Source organism: Lethenteron reissneri, chromosome 2, assembly GCF_015708825.2.
Source record: "Lethenteron reissneri isolate LAM-NWPU_2019-01 chromosome 2, ASM1570882v1, whole genome shotgun sequence".
In the NCBI taxonomy this organism is placed as follows: domain Eukaryota; kingdom Metazoa; phylum Chordata; class Hyperoartia; order Petromyzontiformes; family Petromyzontidae; genus Lethenteron; species Lethenteron reissneri.
In genome coordinates this window covers 9,073,548-9,093,687 of record NC_083780.1, presented here as the reverse complement: position 1 = coordinate 9,093,687, position 20,140 = coordinate 9,073,548, and the positions used below count along the sequence as shown (strand labels likewise).

The 20,140-nt window shown below is 50.1% G+C and overlaps 1 protein-coding gene across 7 annotated transcripts; it reads left to right on the top strand.

Annotated features, from left to right (window-relative positions):
* Positions 1–1,626: 1,626 nt before the first annotated feature.
* LOC133343850 (calcitonin gene-related peptide 2-like) lies at positions 1,627–17,955 on the top strand. Of its 7 annotated transcripts, none has more exons than XM_061553783.1 (5): positions 1,627–1,845; positions 11,913–11,950; positions 12,438–12,506; positions 12,950–13,069; positions 14,463–17,954. In XM_061553783.1, exons 1-5 carry the CDS (start codon positions 1,807–1,809, stop codon positions 14,635–14,637), a joined length of 441 nt encoding a protein of 146 aa, XP_061409767.1. In that variant the 5' UTR covers positions 1,627–1,806; the 3' UTR covers positions 14,638–17,954. The 7 variants fall into 7 exon arrangements, with proteins under 7 accessions (XP_061409767.1, XP_061409776.1, XP_061409784.1 ...); XM_061553792.1 differs by having other exon boundaries at positions 1,627–1,849; XM_061553819.1 differs by lacking the exon at positions 1,627–1,845 and adding an exon at positions 9,838–10,022.
* Positions 17,956–20,140: the final 2,185 nt, after the last annotated feature.

Genomic DNA, 20,140 nt, shown 5'->3' with positions numbered 1-20,140 from the left:
CCCGCGTCCTCCACAGGCGAATATATTTTTAAATCCTCTATATTAAAAACTTTGTTTTTACGGGTGATACTTATTTGTTTTACAGAAGCGACCTGGCCACAAATGATAGCTCAACGAAGTGGCTTATCGCGTGGAAATCTGTAGCAGTCAAAATACTCCAAACGCATGTCGATTCTAAATGTGTAGGGGAAAAACCGGAGAAAAATCCACGCGACAAACGGGGTGAGAGACGTGCGAACTACAGATAGACAGCAGGCGTCAGGGTCGGGGTTGAACCCACGACCTCCTGTATACCAGGCGAGGGAGTTAACATCTCTTAGCTACCGGCGTCAGGATAGGGGTTGAACCCACGACCTCCTGTATACCAGGCGAGGGAGTTAACATCTCTTAGCTACCGGCGTCAGGGTCGGGGTTGAACCCACGACCTCCTGTATACCAGGCGAGGGAGTTAACATCTCTTAGCTACCGGCGTCAGGGTCGGGGTTGAACCCACGACCTCCTGTATACCAGGCGAGGGAGTTAACATCTCTTAGCTACCGGCGTCAGGGTCGGGGTTGAACCCGCGACCTCCTGTATACCAGGCGAGGGAGTTAATAACTCGCCACCATACCCCCCCCCCCCCCCCCAACTATACTTTCCGTATCGAGCAGAATTGTCTGGGCACGTGCCACCCACCCTCGGCGATTTGATGGCCAAACGGTGAGAGCCCAAGTGGATTAGTGCGAGTACTCATTCTCCGTGGCAATCACACCGCATTGTAGTTGGCATCGCCAAGACCCAGTGCCAACTCCTCCTGGGGGTGGTGGGGGAGAGGGGGGAGGAGATGGGGGGAAGAAGGGGGAGGAGAGGGGGGGAAGAGGGGGGGGGAGAGGGGGTGGAGGAGGGAGGGGGGCAGAGGGGGGTGCAGAGGGGGGGGGGGGAGAGGAGGGGGGGGGGGGTGCAGAGGGAGGGGGGGTACCGTGACTCGTCCCGCCAGCCCTGCTCTGCGATTATTTCAAATGGAGAGTGCGCCCGTCTCGTCACGCCAGTGGCTTTTGCTGAGTAATGGGTTTTGTTTTGTTTGTTGTTGTTGTTGTTATTGTTGGTGTTGTTCTTCTTGCTCGAACACTTGTGCAGCAAATGCATGAATGTGCGCACGCACAAAGACAAAGATCCTCCCCCCCCCCCTCTCTCACCACCACTTCCCATATTGGCTTTCACGGATTGTTGGGGCAAGTGCTGTGAGCGAGGATCACTGATGAAGGCCGGCACGGCACACGAGGAGGGGGGCTTTGGTGGCCAACGCCACAGCGTCCGGCCGTCTTTGTGTGTCCCACCCACCCCCTCCTCCCCCCAGTGGCCGAGGTTGCTGTACGCACCGCGCCAGGCACTGCATTAAGGCTGAGTCGACCTAGGAGGGCGCCCGGCACCGGTTTAAATATTCACCGTTGTCGGTCGCGAGCGAGGGGCGAACGAATCTCTGCAGGGTTCTTGCCGGGGTTCCATGCGCAGTGCGCTAACTGCTGCGCCACCACTCCCCGTAAATGTGCGCACGCACACACAAAGGCAAAGACCCCCACCCCACCCCATATAGCCTCAACAGACTGTTGGGGCAAGTGCCGTTAGCGAGTAGCAGCACCTATGAAGGGAGTCACGCTTGAATGTGGCGGTTTGCGGACAAAACGTTGACCGCTCAGACAACTCCATCGGACTCTCGCCGCTATGGACGATGGCGTGGCCGGAGGGCAAGGATAGCGATTGAATGGCAGCTAAAGGAGGGAGGGAATTCAGCAACGAGCGCGTCAAACTGCAGGAGGAGATGTCGTGATGAGATCGACGCATGGGCGGGCCTACTTCTTCATCCCTGTATGTATGTTGAGCTTCTTTCGCACCGTACGTAAACTAAACTACAATTTTATTTTACTGGGGTCAAACCCATCGGGCTGTATAGTTATTTTTTAAGGAGCGAGCTGGCGAGCACAAATGATAGCTCAACGAAGTGGCTTATCATCGTGTGGAAATGTACAGCAGCCAAATACTCCGAAACGCCACGTTGATTCTCAATAGAGAGTGGAAAACCCGGAGGACCCGGAGAAAAATCCACACTCCAAATATACAGCAGCAGGTGTCAGTGTCGGGATCGAACCCACGACCTCCTGCATACCAGGCGAGGTAGTTAACATCTCCTAGCCACCGTGATGATGATTAGAGAGAGAGATACGCAAACTCCAAATATACAGCAGCAGGCGTCAGGGTCGGGATCGAACTCACGACCTCCTGCATACCAGGCGAGGTAGTTAACATCTCCTAGCCACCGCGGCGTCCTACGTAGCCGACCGTGCAAATCGAAGGTGCGGCTGAAGGACAACAAACTAACCACAAACAACAACAACAAACATTTCCTGCTCCTCATCTTTAAGCCGGGTCCTCCTCCTCGTCAGTGATTGGGACTTCCTTTTTCTCTCTCTCCAAGCGTCTTTTCCTCGACTTGCCCCCCCCCCCCCCACGTGCTGTGAGGGAGCCACGGTAAATAAAAATAAAAGATGCTACATATGTAGTAGCTACATATGTTGTAGCTACAATGTATAGTAGCTACAATGTGTAGTAGCTGCATGTGTAGTAGCTGCACGTGTAGTAGCTACACTTCACGTGTAGCTACTATACGTGTAGTATAGCTACATATGTTGTAGCTACATGTGTAGTAGCTGCATATGTTGTAGCTACAACATGTGTAGTAGCTGCATGTGTAGTAGCTACACGTGTAGTAGCTACACGTGTAGTAGCTACACGTGTAGTAGCTACACGTGTAGCTACACGTGCAGTAGCTACATATGTTGTAGCTACAACATGTGTAGTAGCTGCATGTGTAGTAGCTACACGTGTAGTAGCTACACGTGTAGTAGCTACACGTGTAGTAGCTACACGTGTAGCTACACGTGCAGTAGCTACACGTGTAGTAGCTTCGGGCCCCCCACTTGCAAGGGCCCCGCGCTATAAATGCTTTCAAGCTATCAATTCCGGTTCAGTGATTCTGCACTTCCTCTATTACTATAGTACTATACCGCCTTCAACTTTAATGAACGACTGGGTGTTTAAGGTTAGCGATTTGTCGTATTATGTGGCTGTATAGCAATTGAAAAAATACAATTACTTTACTATGCAAGTTAAAAATGTGTGTTTTAATATTTATGTTTTTAAAAAAAATTAGAGCCCCTTTATAACATCTGCTACAGGCCCCGCACTAGCTTAATCCATAGCTGCCCCCCCTCCCGTGTAGCCTTGACAGACGTTTGGCAGCGGGCAAGTGGGGCAAGTGCTGTTCGCGAGTCGCAGCACATCAACCAAGGCTCGCACGGCACACGACAGCCATACTCTTAGTTCTTTCGGTAAAGGGGTTCTATTTTTTTAAAAACACTTGATGCAGCTAATCTGGCTGACGGTCCCACCTGATGACGGAGACTTGTGTTGCCTCCGAAACGTCGTGATTTTCATCGTTTTATTTTTATTAATTTTTATTTCATTTTTTACTTACGTGACTTTACCGAAAGAACTAAGAGTATGAATCCTTGCAGTCACGAATGCTTCAAATCTAGAATTAACACGACAGCCACACAAGGAACACGCCGCACGCGTCAATGCGTTATCACGACAGAGGCACAACGCGACTTTCCACGTCTCGTTCAAAGTGATTTACTAATTGCATTTTTTTTCTCTCTCTCTCTCCATAAGGTTACAGAGAGCACATACCAATAATAATTATAAAAAGAAACGTCGTGCAGTGACGTCATTGGCGTGTGGCATCCGGTGGGGGGTGATGTCTAGGGGAGAGTGGGGGGAGGGAGTTCGATGGATTCCTAAAATGATAACTCTCGACCCTACATCGAGTTCACGCCCTCTGCCTCCTCTTCCCCGCCCTCCCAACCAAATCCCCCACCCTTACCCCATCCCTCCACCCCGCCCACCCCTTCCCACCACCCCATCCCTCCTCCCCCCCGTCCTTTTAGCCTAATTAATAAGCTCACATTGACCACGCCTACTGAAAAAATCGTTTAAAAAGTTGCGCGCGAGAGTGACGGTGGGTAGGAGTCGCGTATTCTTCTGTCCGTCAGCGAATTCAAGCCCCCCCCCCCCCCCAGCTCTCTCTCTCTCAAGACATCATCGGCACGCCGTCTCTCCAACCACTCGACTTTCGTTCTCCCGCGGGGCCTCTCCTCCCTTCTCTCGTGTCGCTCCGCGCAGCTGCCAGTCGCGGTGGCCTTGAGTGCCCGTCTCTGCGCTTTCCGTCTCTCCTCATCCTCCTCCTCATCCTCCTTCTTCTATTCATTTGGCATCTCTCAGCTTGCGTTGGCGTCTGGCTCCGCGACCTCTCTCTCGTTGCCACCGTCCGCTCAAAGCGTCATCATCCGTCTCTCAAATCTACGCGCGCCGCGTTCGTCTGTCGGCATCTTCTCGGTCCGTCTCCCGGGTTCGCCTTCAACGATGTGGGCTCGGCGGACTCTGTGCCTACTGCTTGTGTGCGCGACCTGCACGCCAACTCCCAGCTCCGCCTACCCTCCGCCCAGGTGAGTTATACGCCAGCCACCGACCGCGATCGAGAGGTGACCGTCGGGAAGTCTGGGGGAGGGTTGAGGGATGTTTGCTCGTTGGCAATTGGCTGGAAATGTCACAACGCGCTCGCCACGGGCGTTTGATGAATGGATCGATGCTCAAGTCAGAACACTTCCAGATGATTTCGCTGCTGCTGCTACTGCAGCAGCATCGTCATCATCAATGCCGCCGTAGTTTGTGTTTTGTATTACGTTATTTAAAAAATCGCGTGACCGTCCGTTTACAAATGCGACATTGAGACCCCGTGGCACGAGGTCGCTGAGTGTAAGCCACCGATGATGTGACGGAAATTTATGTGGCAAAAAGGCATTGCGGCGGACGAAGGATCTGTCCCATCCAGAGCATTGCCAGGACGTTTTTGGCCGAGCGAAAACAAGTGGCACGGCCTCAATCTGTTGAGACGAGCTAAAAGGGAAATTCGCTCAGGTGCGGTTAAAAATTCGCGTGAGATCGAAGCGCTGAAAAGTCTGGGTTAGTGGTCAAGCTCTGGGTTTTAGGCAATAGGTGACGTCGTGAATTGTGTGATGTGAGGCTAACAGGGTGAACAGTGGCAGGGTTTTGACTTCCTCCAAACCGATGCTGGTGAACTCGCCCGATGTTCCTAGAGGCTATGGCCCTCTCGGTAAGAGGCGGGCAGCAGGAGGCTACAATCTCGTGCCAGTGGCTCTTCGTTGGTGGCAGAGAAGAGGTGGCAGTCGCGATATTTGACTGGCTTCCGTTGGAGACAACGTTTCGAGACATCGTGAAAATAATCGTGAGATATCGAGATATTGCTGATGCAGGGATATATTTCTTCGAAGATATTCGGTAGCAAACAGACCTTGAAAGCATGTAGGGTTAAGTGCTTGTTTGCTACTAATAATGAACAGAGTTCATGTATTATAAATGTCTAAATGTCTTCTTGGTTCTTTCGGTAAAGTCACGTAGAAGGGAAGTAATAAAATAATAAAAATAAAACATAATAAAATAAAATAATTCTCACGACGTTATTTTATTTTATTATGTTTTATGTTTATTATTTTATTACTTCCCTTCTACGTGACTTTACCGAAAGAACCAAGAAGACGAATCCCTGCAGTCACGAAAGCTTTAAATCGAAATGTCTAAATGCTTACATAGTTCCACATCGGGAGCGTCTATTTCTGCCTCCAATTGCCCGTCAGAATGATAAAACTGTCGTTTGCGCTCGAGAAATTATCGTGTAAGAGTTCTCAGCATGCCGCAGTTGTAAGCATCTTTCGTGTACATACTCTTTGGTTCTTTCGGTAAAGTCACGTAGGTACAAAATAAAATAAATCACGACGTTTAGATCTCAACACAAGCGGTCGTCCTCAGGCGGAAAAAATAAAATCCAGCAGTAAAGTCACGTAGGTAAATAAAATTAAAATTAAATAAAAGATAAAAAATAAATCACGACGTTTCGGATGCAACACCAGCGTCAGAACAATCACAGCAAAAAACACCTGATGACGGACACTTGTGTTGCATCCGAAACGTCGTGATTTATTTTTATCTTTTATTTTATTTTCTTTACCTACGTGACTTTACCGACAGAACCAAGAGTATGGATTCTTGCAGTCACGAAAACTTATAATCCAGCAGTGGAACATATATATAAAAAACAGACCAATGTTACCTCCAAATGTGCGTCTCCCCAGATCACAAAATACAATTGTATATTTACTTATACAACCCCATCAGCCGCGCGGTCATTCTGGCAGCGCACAATTTTGTGGCAGCGTCGATTGACTCCAAGCACAACTCCGGACCAGTGATCGACACGCCGTGTCCCATCAGCAGACTTAGCCTCGCGTGAATCGATGCTGGTGAACTGTCAGGTTTGTTATAGGTAAGAACGGCCCCTTCCCTTCTCTATTTCCGAAATGGGGGACCCTAGTTTGACACAACATTATGGTAAACTAAAACTACTTTTTCAGAAGCGAGCTGGTTATCACAAATGATAGGCCGACAAAGTGGATTATCGTGATCGTGTGGAAATGCACAGCAGCCAAAATACTCCAAACGCTTGACGTTGATTCGAAATGTAGAGGGAAAAACCGGAGGATCCGAAGGAAAAATCCACGCGACCACGGAGTGGGAGAGAGAGAGAGACACGCAAAACTCCAAATACACAGCAGCAGGCGTCAGGGTCGGGATCGAACCCAAGAAGTAGCTAACATCTCGCCACCACGATTCAATGCATACACGGCGCTAACTAATCATTGGGTGTAACAGGGCCGTGTTACATGTTTCTTCTTCTTGGTTCTTTCGGTAAAGTCACGTTTCGGCCACAACGCATTGTGGCCGAAACGTCGTGAGAATTATTTTATGATGTTTTATTTTTATTATTTTATTATTTCCATTCTACGTGACTTTACCGAAAGAACCAAGAAGATGAATCCCTGCAGTCACGAACGCTTTAAACCGTGTTACATTGTTGAGGACGATGGTGATTTGCGTGCGTTGTGGATTTTCAGGCTCGTCAATTTCACCCACGGCTCGCTCCACGTGTCAACATCCAAAATATAATTCTCAGCCACGCAGACGTTGTCGAAATTAAAAGTGTTGCAAATCATTTACTGTCTCGACTCCTAATCACAAGTCAAAGTTGCGCACCGCTCGAATGACCACCGGTGCTCATCTCCTGTTTACAGCCCTGAGAGACGGTGACTGTAATTCCACATTCCCATGGCGAGGAGGCAAGTCTCGTGGCCATAGGACGGCCCACTGTTGGCTTCCCCACACGGGTTGGTACCTATTTTATCGACCCCCCCCCCAAAGGGTTGATGGGCTGTGTCAAATCCCAACCAGGATTTGAACTCGAAGGTTTGCGGTAGCTGCGAGCCACTCGCTACAGTTTGCTGAAGATCAGACGTAGGGTGCAGTAAAGGTGAAGAACCACTGATCTAGATTGACACAACCATCAATGTACGTAAAGTATCTATAGGGGCGCCACGGTAGCGAACTTCCTGGTACTCAGGAAGTTCGTGGGTTCGATCCCGACCCTGATGCCTGCTGTATATTTGAAGTTTGCGTGTCTCTCTCTCATCATCATCATCATTACGGTGGCGAGGAGATGTTAACTACCTCGCCTGGTACACAGGAGTTCGTGGGTTCGATCCCGACCCTGACGCCTGCTGTATATTTGGAGTTTGCGTCTCTCTTTCTCTCTCATCATCATCATTACGGTGGCTAGGAGATGTTAACTACCTCGCCTGATACACAGGAGTTCGTGGGCTCGATCCCGACCCTGATGATTGCTGTATATTTGGAGTTTGCGTCTCTCTCTCTCTCATCATCATCATTACGGTGGCTAGGATATGTTAACTACCTCGCCTGGTACACAGGAGGTCGTGGGTTCGATCTCGACCCTGATGCCTACTGCTGTATATTTGGAGTTTGCGCGTCTCTCTCTCTCCGTGTTCGCTTTGATGTTGCTCCGGGTCCACCGGCTGTTTCCCTCCACATTCAGAGGCGTGCGTCTGGAGTGTTGGGCTGGAAAAACATTTCCACGTGATAAGCCACTTCGTTGAGCTATCATTTGTGGCCAGGTCGCTGCAAAAAAAAGAGCCAAATAGCTCAGTGGGCCTTACCTGGTAAAATAAAAATAGTCAAAACAAAATAAAGGGTATACATAGACACTTGAAGTAGACTGATGCTTTGATGTTGTACGTTTTACACGTGGGGATGGGGGTTGCTAAATCTGGTAGAATAAAGTGACGTTCAAATCCGTAGAAGCAGTATACCTTTTCCTGCGCGTATTATCATTATTATTTACACTCAGTGAAAAAAAAATCGCTCACGCAAGAAGCGCATTGGGCCCGGGTTTCCACCCACCGCGCCTCTCATCGGCGCAGTTTAGGCCTGTCAGACCCGTTTAGAGTTTGAAAGACGGGACCCCAGGGGCGGCACTGCGACACGGGAGGTATTGCGAGTAGACAAACCGCTGATGGAGGTCCCGTGTTCGAAACGTCGAGGAGCGAGTGACGTAGATTTTTTGGGTAGACCCTGGAATCGCCCTCGCAGCGCGTGGTCGGTTGTTAATTATTTTATAATTAATTGGGCATTAACGTTTGACTGTAAATGGGGGTTTATAAAAAGTTTTTTTTGGGAGGGGGGGGGGGGTTAGATCGCGTAAATATATAAATGTGTCGTTAAACCCTAACCGAAAAATAAAACCAACCCTGTATTATGGATGATATTGGTCGCGAAAGCCTACGTGGGTTTGACCCCGCAAATGACACCACAATGGTGATCTACCGTAATTACCGTAGTCTGCCGATCACGAGAAGCACTTGTATCGACGAATTGTATTCAAAAGCAAAAACGTTGCAGGTGTGTGTCTCCTATGGTCCCATAGGTATGTTGTGAGTGTCGCGGTTAGCGCGCTGCGCTAAGAACCCCGCGACCCGAATTCGATTCCCGCTCGCGGCTAACACATAATCAGTGACGAATATCTAAACCGGTCCCGGGCCTCCCCTAGGTAAACTCAGCTTCAAATGAGTACCTGGTGCAGTGTCTGAACATTGTCACAAGGGAGACAAAGGCGGCAAGTTGTGGTGCTGGCCACCCACCCCCTTGTGTGCCGTGCTTTAAGAGGTGCTCGCTAACAGCACTTGCCCCAACAGTCTGTTGTGCCTATACGGGGATATTTGTATTTGTTTGTGCGTAAGACGATCTTTGCAAACCAGTGTACACGTTTGGGGTGAGTCTTACTTTCCGGAGCGTCGCGTTAGTCCAAACAATACGGTACATTTAAATGATAATTATCATTGGGGAACTATGATGGGGAAAAAAATCCACGTCACCTGCGCAGGCGCGAGCTCGATTGCTTTGGGAGCGAATCTCAGGACTAAATTTCAATTAATTACAATTAACAGAAAAGTGAGATCGGACACGGGGGGGGGGGAGATGGAGCATTTAAATCAGCACGTGTGCAGGTGCTGGGGTGGGGTATTACATCGCGGGATCACTGCCAGAGGTGGCAAGTGGCTTAAAGGAAACTGCTAAACATGGAACTTCGCCACCAATGCTGGTCCAACATCTCCCACCGCAAACCCAACGTTGGCTCAACGTTGTTTTTTTTCTCCCCTTCCGGATTCACAAAGACCTATGGGCGAAGCAATGTCACGTGTACCAATTTTTGTTGTTGTCAGTTGTTGCCGCCGCAACTGCCCCGTCTGAATGTCAGACGATCGAAACGATGACCCCGGTGAGCGACGGTGTTTTCAACATTCACGACCCAACAGCGGTCGCTTCAACGACGCCCGCAATGATGACGGGACGATGACACGTGAGCGGACGGGGCGAGCGAAACGACGTCAAGCCGGGCGGGGGTCGCTCTTCTCCGTCTCGGGTCTCAATTATCGACGCGGCAGCGGCAGCGGTGGCGGCGGCTTCGCCCACAGCATTTGAACTTGCCGCGAGCGATTGACGTGAGGCCCTCACGGACCTCCCGGAGGCCTTCACGGATCTCACGGTGTCTCTCCCGGTGGCCCTCACGGACCTCACGGTGGCCCGCGGGGCATATCGATGCGCCGCGTGGTACCGGAGTTGGTGCAGTGGCAGTCGTTGCCCGGTCATCTACACCTACGAACTATCGTGCCCCTTGGAAATCAGAGTCGCCAATGTTTATTGAATGCTGGAGGAGGAATGAAGCGTGAATGGGGGGTGGGGGGTGGGTTGGTGGTTTCGTGGTCAATGCAAAACGACAGACGAAGCCTCGTTGAAATAGGCGGAGCGTTTCAGACGGCGGTGAAGTGTGTACCGTATTGTCTGGAATCAGCAAATTTGGGGGAATCCGAGGAGCTATGAAGCTATTTTTTTCACAGATGTCCTGTGTACCTGTGGACCCGTGTACCTGTCGAACTGTGTACCTGTGTGTGTACCTGTGTGTGTGTGTACCTGTGTGTGCCTGTGTGTGTGTGTACCTGTGTGTGTGTGTGTACCTGTGAACCTGTGTGTGTGTACCTGTGTGTGTGTGTACCTGTGTGTGTACCTGTGTGTGTGTACCTGTGTGTGTGTACCTGTGTGTGTACATGTGTGTGTGTACCTGTGTGTGTGTGTACCTGTGTGTGTGTACCTGTGTGTGTGTACCTGTGTGTGTGTACCTGTGTGTGTGTGGGGAGCGGTAGTGTAGCGGTTAGCGCGCTGCGCTATGAACCTGGCGACCCGGGTTCGATTCCCGCTCACGGCTAACACCAGTGACGATTATCTGAACCGGTCCTGGGCCTCCCCTAGGTCGACTCAGCCTTAAATGAGTACCTGGTGCGGTGTGTAAACATCGCCACTAGGGAGACAAAGGCGGTCGGGCGTGGTGCTGGCCACCCACCCCCTCGTGTACCGTTCCGGCCTTCATAGGTGCTCGCTAACAGCACTTGCCCCTACAGTCTGTTCAGGCTATACGGGGGATCTTTATCTTTGTGTACCTGTGTACCTGTGTACCTGTGGACCTGTGGACCTGTGGACCTGTGGAGCGGTGGCGCAATCGGTTAACGCGCTTCGCTACGAACCCGGGTGATCCGAGTTCGACCAACACCGCCGGTGACGAATTACATCCGAACGGCTCCTGGGGCCTCCCCTAGGTCGACTCGGCCTCAAATGAGCACCTTGCTGCGATGCGTATAAAAACATCGCCACCGGGGGAGACAAAGGCGGGCCGGGCGTGGTGCTGGCATACCCAACCCCGACTTCGTGTGCCGTGCCGGCCTTCGTAGGTGCTGCTCGCTAACAACAGCGCTTGCCCCAGCAGTCCGTTACAGGCTACACGGGGGAATCGTTGTCTCCGTCCCACGTGATTTTTATTCACAATAAATGTTGTTTTGGGTTAGATCGCCCAAGTATAAATGTGTCGAAACCCTCCATCATCGAACACGGACAATCCGTAAGGGATTTGTCACGTAAACAAAACGCCAATTAGTTACTAGTATAGTGTAGTGTAGTGTATAGTGTAGTGTAGTAGTGTAGTGTATAGTGTAGTAGTGTATGGTGTAGTGTAGTAGTGTATAGTAGTGTAGTGTATAGTGTAGTGTAGTAGTGTAGTAGTGTAGTGTAGTAGTGTATAGTGTAGTAGTACATAGTGTAGTGTATAGTGTAGTGTGTAGTGTGATAGTGTATAGTGTATAGTGTAGTGTATAGTGTAGTAGTGTATTGTGTAGTAGTGTATAGTGTAGTGTACTACTTCAGCCCACCGCTGTGTTGGAGAGTAAATCCACAACATTTACAATTTGAGTAGTACGACGTTTCGCTGGTAACGACATCGACCAGCAACATCGGACAGTTTGCCAGAATCGTCAAGCCATGCACCTGCTTCTCGTCTTAAACAGATCGGCAGCAGGACAACGTCATCGCTGAACCCACTCAGGTGAAGAGATCAGAGACGGAGGATGCGGAGGGAGGGGGGGAGCTATTGTAATTATATAATCGATTTTGATTATTCTTTGGTTCTTTCGGTTAAGTCACGTCTAAAGATAAAATAATAAATGAAATAATAGCATATTACGACGTTTCTATTGCAACACAAGCAATCATCATCAGACATAAAAAAAAATAACATACAAGCAGACAGACATCACAAGGACACACAGAGAGAGGACACACATATCGGCACAAAGAGAGATCGTATCTGTGACGGTGCCTTAAATATAGAGAGGGGGGGCGGGGGCGGAGAGAGGGAGGGGGCAGAGAAAAAAATAGCATATCAATGAGTGGACGGCAACGTGATGCTGCTGCAAAGAATAATTCCTGCAGTCACAAAAGCTCCAAAATTAAGATCGATTTTGATTGTTTGCGTTTTTTTGTTCCACCCCACCCCTCTCCTCCTCCCCTCTCTCTCTCTCCATCCACCACAGAGACATGGAGAGAGGGACGAGTCTCGAGACGAACGAGGCGATTATCGATCCCGCGCTAGCGGTCGGTTGGTACGGAACCCGTTGGCACACCCCCCCAGCAGTCCTGTGGCTATAACCGGTCGGATCAATCACTGCGATCGGCATTGATCAGTCGCGACAGAAACCCCCCCCACCCCAACCCACCCACCCACCAAGTCGCGGTGATGCGTTGGGACGATGTCTCTGTCGGCGGCGTTTTAATCCGACTAAGTGAGCCGCGCAACCGGAGCTAAGTGATTCATTAATCCGCTCATCAAAGTGTCCCCTCTGAAAGTTACCAACTTTATAGCAGGCCCCACTTACATTGATCGCCTGCTTCGCGTCTCATCGCAGAGGGGCCGCCGTTAATTCACTTTGGTTCTGCTCGTGCGTGTGTGTGTGAGTGAAATTGGGCTGTGGCTCGCCAACAGCACTTGCCCCAAACAGCCTGCTGAGGCTATACCGGGGTGACGGGGATCTTTGTCTTTGTGCAGGGTGATCGTCGTTCCTGCGGATTCCGTTTCCCGACCGATCGTGCTGACTCCGTCTGAGACGCGGCTCCTACTCAGCGGCCCTGGGGAGACATCAGCCCTGCAGTCCAACAGCCTGCACCAGTACATACACATGCACACACACACAAAGACAAGGAGAAAGATCCCCCTATAGCCTTAACAGATCGTAGGGGCAAGTGCTGTTAGGGAGCACCTATGACGGCCGGAATGGCACACGAGGGGGTGGGTGGCCAGCACCACGCCCGGCCGCCTTTGTCTCCCTAGTGGCGATGTTTACACACCGCACCAGGTACTCATTTGAGGCTGAGTCGACCTAGGGGAGGCCCTAGATCGACTCAAGCCCTCGGTGGAAGCTGCGCATTAGTCTGCCAGTAACTACATTATCAGTGGCGTAGTGACTACATTATCAGTGGCGTAGTAACTACATTATCAGTGGCGTAGTAACTACATTATCAGTGGTGTAGTAAACTACATTATCAGTCGTGTAGTAACTACATTATCAGTGGCGTAGTAACTACATTATCAGTGGTGTAGTAACTACATTATCAGTGGTGTAGTAACTACATTATCAGTGGTGTAGTAACTACATTATCAGTGGCGTAGTAAACTACATTATCAGTGGCGTAGTAACTACATTATCAGTGGCGTAGTAACTACATTATCAGTGGCGTAGTGACTACATTATCAGTGGTGTAGTAACTACATTATCAGTGGTGTAGTAACTACATTATCAGTGGTGTAGTAACTACATTATCAGTGGCGTAGTAACTACATTATCAGTGGCGTAGTAAACTACATTATCAGTGGTGTAGTAAACTACATTATCAGTGGTGTAGTAACTACATTATCAGTGGCGTAGTAAACGACATTATCAGTGGTGTAGTAACTACATTATCAGTGGTGTAGTAACTACATTATCAGTGGTATAGTAACTACATTATCAGTGGTGTAGTAACTACATTATCAGTGGCGTAGTAACTCCATTGTCAGTGGCGTAGTAACTACATTATCAGTGGTGTAGTAACTACATTTTTAGTGGTATAGTAACTACATTATCAGTGGTGTAGTAACTACATTATCAGTGGTGTAGTAACTACATTATCAGTGGTGTAGTAACTACATTATCAGTGGTGTAGTAACTACATTATCAGTGGCGTAGTAACTCCATTGTCAGTGGCGTAGTAACTACATTATCAGTGGTGTAGTGACTACCTCACCCCCCCACCTCACCCCCCCACCTCACCCCCCTCCTCACCCCCCACCTCACCCCTCCCACCTCACCCCCCACCTCACCCCCCTACCTCAACCCCCCCTACCTCACCCCCCTACCTCACTCCCCACCTCAACCCCCCACCTCACCCCCTACCTCACCCCCTATCTCACCCCCCCATCTCACCCCCCTACCTTACCCTCCCACCTCACCCCCCACCTCACCCCCCCACCTCACCCCCCCACCTTACCTCACCCCCCCCCCCCCCACCTGCGCGTCTCCCAGGCCCGACGAGGATGAGGAGGCGGCATCAGCGAGGAGCCTGGTGCACAAGCGCGCGTGCAACACGGCCACGTGCGCCACGCAGCGCCTCATGGACTTCCTGAGCCGCGCGCGCGGCATGGAGGGCGCCGGCCCCACGGACACGGGAGCCAGCACGTTCGGGCGCAGGCGCCGCTAGGGCACGCCTCTCTGCACGGACCCCCCCCCCCTCCCTCCTGCCCCCCCACTTATCGTCCCTACCACTCAGGGCCGGATTCAGGCACGGGGGGCTTTAGGGGGCTGCAGCCCAAGGGTGCCCCGCGCCAGCTGGAGGGCCCCCTCCAGAGATGAAGTGGAAAGTGATTTCGTTCGTGAATGCTGAATTCGTATTTGTTGTTAGCCTTGTAAAAAAATACAATTTTATTTTTCTTTCACTTTGTTTTTTTCCTTTTGAAAATATTACTGGGGGGCCCTCACAGTTACCTGCAGCCCAGGGGGGCCTAGACAATCTTAATCCGGTCCTGCCTATCACTAGAATCTCCACCCCCCTCCCCCCACCATGGTTCGAGTAAAGATTCCCCTTGGGGATACCTTCAAGGTCACCGGCAAAAACAAAATAACAACAATAAGAAGAAGAGGAGGAGGAAGAACCATTGTTGTTTTTTTTCGAATTCGGTCCAGTAACTGAGTATTTAAAGAGCCGCAGTGCACGTGCATGCATTACGTCCCGCTGTATCACAATGCACGTGCATGCCCACGTCACGTGACGTTACATGGCGTGACGAAGCAGTCTTTAAAAGGCCACGGGCTGCCCCTCCCCCTGTTCCATGCGTCTTTACGCAATCAGATCCCCCTGCCGTCCGCCCACCATGGATCCCACGCAGATCTCGCGATGAATTCCTTCCAAAGATCAGATCGCCCCCTGAACACTGACAAGCCCCTCCATCTCCCCCCGGCGTTCCTCCCCCCCATCACCGCCCCTCACCACTGGATGGCCCCTGACCTCCCACCTAACGGAGCCCCCCCCCCCTTCTCGAAAGAGGCTCTGCCTATCCTTTGCATTGACCACGGAACCCACCCCCCACCCCGCCGCCTTTCACGAGCGGAAAGAATTGCTTCATGCCGCCCCTTAATCTTTTATTCTTATATTCTTGGGTCTTTCGGTAAAGTCACGTCGATGGGTTCAATCTATTTACTGTACATCTGTGGGAGGGGGGGGAAGAGCTTCATAGCTCATCGGATTCCTCCCAGCATGGGTGATGATTCTGATTGACTTACAACGGCCTACGCTTGACGTCTTCACCGCTCCAACACTCCTGCCCCTACCCAAGGGGGGGGGGGACGTCCGGCCCGAGTCTAGCCCCTAACCTCCACCCAGACCCTCCCTCTCCCTTGTCCGTGTCATGGAGCCACGAGTCACTCTGGGCCCGTGGATTTAAGTGGAGCACGGGATGCTCCCATCCCTCGCCACCCCCATTCCGATATTAGGAAATCACCGGAGCCGTGCACATTGAAAATCATCTCGACGGAACAAACTTTCGTTTTCTTGGTTCTTTCGGTAAAGTCACGTAGTAGGGAAGTAATAAAATAATAAAAATAAAACATAATAAAATAATTCTCACGACGTTTCGGCCACAACGCAAGCAACCGTCCTCAGGTGAAGCACATGTCTGTCGATAAGACAGACTCTGTCTTATCGACAGACATGTTGTGGCCGAAACGTCGTGAGAATTATTTTATTATGTTTTATTTTAATTATTTATTATTTCCCTTCTACGTGACTTTACCGAAAGAACCAAGAAGATGAATCCCTGCAGTCACGAAAGCTTTAAATCGAAATTTAAACTTTCGTTTCTTCGGAACCGCTTTTTGTCTTCGGTTTGTTGCCCGCCACTCCGCGCACCCTGCGAGTCGCACGGTTTTGGCTTCCGCTACGGTGCGAAAGGCGAACTCGACATGTAGATACGCGCGCACGTGGGCATCCTCCTTCTCGCGCCTGAGGCCTTACGGCGTGAAATACAAGGGTGCTTCAAAAAAACATCTACACGAGACTATTGTTTTTAATAAGAAAAAAAAAGAAACGGATAACACGTAGAAGGGAAATAGTAAAATAATACAAATAAAACATAATTAAATTCAATTCTCATGACGTTTCGGCCACAACGCAAGCAGCCGTCCTCGGGTGAAGGACAGGGCTGTCGGAAAGACAGCGTGTGAATGAAACACCACCAAGCTTGGCAGCACATATTTAAGTTGGGTTAGAGGGGGAAGGGCGCCTTGTCAAGGTGGCCGAAACGTCGTGAGAATTATATTTTATTACGTGTTATTTTTAGTATTTTATTATTTCCCTTCCACGTGACTTTACCGAAAGAACCAAGAAGATGAATCCCTGCAGTCACGAAGAAGCTTTAAATCGAAATTTAGACGGATAATAAAACACCGTAACGTGATGACAAATGTCATGTTAATAGCTTCGAAAAGTCACAGAGTCTCTCCCACTCGTTCGCCATCGTCGTCAACACGTGGCCTGGAATCTTCTCCAGGTGGTCTCCAGAGCCGGCACATTTCTCGTGGTGTTGTTGCAAATTCTCGGAAGTGTTCACATTGTTTTGAAGCAGCCTGTATTTAAAAAAAAACTGAGTTTTGCTCACTTATGAATATAAAGGAAAAAAAAATCCGATTGAGATGGTTAGGCCCAGCGCCTTGAGGCAATCTATGTGAAGGCAGTGTTTGTCTGCTCTGTTGAACCTTCTTTACTTTGGGCTGGTGGTTTGGAGGGCGGCAGTAAGGGGGCCCTTACGATTTGGCCCCCCATGGCTTACGACGGTCCAGCCACAATCACAAATCCTGGGTGGTGGTGGGGGTGGTGGCTTCTTTTTTAATCTATGGTGGCCTTTTTTTGCCTAGTAGCAAATATGGTAAAAAAATAAGCATTATATATATGAATAGATTTTTACCCTTTCTGGCAATGAAACAGCAGGTCTGAAGATATTCAAACACCAAAGAGATATACCCTTGTTTTGTTGTTGCAAGCAATCGAGTCGGCATTAGTCACGCGTACTTGTGGCGAAACATGCAAGACGAACAGAAAGGGTCAAAAACCTCTTCTTATTTGCCATTACTTTGATACTGGAAACAAAAAGTGCCACATATATACATAATCACTGCTCAACCCGTGCCCGAATGCTCTGACACGGGCAATGCATTTGTACCGTTCGCCTTTGTCGCCCTCCCGCCGGATATAAAATTGGTGAGACAAGGCCACGAAGAAGCCTGTCTCTGGGACAGACCAATCGGGGGGGGGGGGGGGCTTTTCTTCGTTGTGTTTGTTTGTTCCACTTGTGTTGGAGGGGGTGAGGGTTGGGGTGGTGCGGCGAGGGTGGTCACCCGTGGATTTCTGGTCGGACATCGGAGACCACAGGATGATGGGAGTGGAGGGAGGGAGAAGTGGGGTTGAAGAGAGGGAGTGGGAGGGGAGGGAGGGAGAAGTGGGAGTGGAGGGAATGGGAGGGAGGGAGTGGAGGGAGAGAGAAGTGGGAGTGGAGGGAGGAAGTGGACGGAGGGAGAATTGGGAGTGGAGGGAGGGAGTGAAGGGAGGGAGTAGGAGTGGAGGGAGTGGGAGGGGAGGGAGTGGAGGGAGGGAGAAGTGGAAGTGAAGGGATGAAGTGGGAGGAAGCTTCCTTTGTAAGGGGGGGGGGGGGGGCGGTTGAAGATGATCTGTCCGTGCTAAATCAGCTCCTCTTCTCCAATGCGTTCTGCTCATCAGCGTCTGTTGGCTGTGGTCTAACCACCCTCCACCCGCCCGCCGCCCAAAGGCAGCTTTATGAAGCCACCCACTCTGGACTCCCACCCCCGAGCTCTGACCGCGCTTGTCCGAGATCTCATGCGAAACCCCGCGACGTGGTTCACTCTAAAGGGAACAGAATATTAACCCTATTAGTATATTTTGGTACTGGCAAAGGAGGTCCCATGATGTAGCTGCTCACCCCGAGCTCTCATTACTCTGGTAGTGCGTTGTCTTTGAACTGTGCGCCTTTTGGCGTCATCTGGTCGAACACCGTGTGAGACTAGGCTCTAAAGAAAGCTGTCTCTGGTGTGGACCAATCAGTTTCAAAGACAATGCATAAATGATCAGAGTATTGTTTTTTGTTTGCATTTGACTGCAAGTATTGTGGTTAATGTAAACATGATTCCTTGCAAAATGTGTCAGTTTTGTTGCCAGAAAAAAACCCTATTAGGAACAGAATACATGTTCTTGGTTCTTTCGGTAAAGTCACGTAGAAGGCAAATAATAAAATAATACAAATAAAACATAATAAAATAATTCTCACGACGTTTCGGCCACAACGCAAGCAGCCGTCCTCAGGCGAAGACCAGGTCTGTCGGGGAGACAGCGTCTGAATGAAACACCGCCACGCTTGGAGCGTTGTGGCCGAAACGTCGTGAGAATTATTTTATTATGTTTTATTTGTATTACTTTATTATTTCCCTTCTACGTGACTTTACCGAAAGAACCAAGAAGATCAATCCCTGCAGTCACGAAAGCTTTACATCGAAATTGAACAGAATACATTTACACGTATTGACAAACAAAAAAACGAACACCCCCCCCCCCCACCACCATCTAAATGCACACGAATATCACTCCTTTTGTCCACGATTGCGTGGGCATGGAGCCAGTCGATTGTGATGATGCGCGCGCCAAGAGGATTTATATACCGCGTTCACAAATGTGTTGCGCCGCTAACGATGCGTTTCATTTCCTCGTGTATTTATTAAAAGCTCGTTTGCAAACGCTTCGGTTTAAATATTTGCACATTCGACCGCGCGCCCAAGCGGGTGCGCGAAGCTTTTGCGACTGTAAAGTTTGAGACGATTTCCCTCTGGGGGACACTCACGCGAGGCTTAGGGGCCGTCCATAAATGACGTCACGCACCTAGAGGGGTGGGGAGGGGGGGTCAGACATTTGTGACGATGTGTGACGAGAGGGGGGTTGGGGGGGTTGAGAAATGTGACGTCACATCAAAATGCGCAACTTTAAAATAAATATAGACAACACATTCTACTTAATTAAATAGACTTTGTTTTTAATAAATGTTTTCTCCTACAACATCAGAGTGCAGCGCCACATTAAATACGCACTACAGTGACAATATTTTAAAGCGACTTGAAGCTTGTTTTATTTTCAAAATAGAAATATGGTTTTGGGGGGGGGGGCAGAGCTTTGTGACGTCATATTTGAGGGGGGGTCTGACTTTTTGTGACGCCGTGTGACGAGGGGGGGGGGGGGGGTGAAAAATCGTCCGACATCCCGTGACGTCATTTATGGCCGGTGCGCTCACGACGTCGTCCTGGGAGTGGTGGAACGGCGGTCAAAGCCGATTGGCACGGCTGGGCTACGTGCGGTGCGAAAGAAGTTCAGCATACATCGTAGATCCACCACCTGCAGTGTCCACCACCTGCAGTGTCCACCACGGGCAGTGTCCACCACCTGCAGTGTCCACCACCTGCAGTGTCCACCACTAGCAGTGTCCACCACCAAGAGCAGTGTCCACCACTCTCAGTGTCCACCACGTGCAGTGTCCACCACTCTCAGTGTCCACCACGTGCAGTGTCCACCACTCTCAGTGTCCACCATGGGCAGTGTCCACCACTCTCAGTGTCCACCAAGAGCAGTGTCCACCAAGAGCCGTGTCCACCAC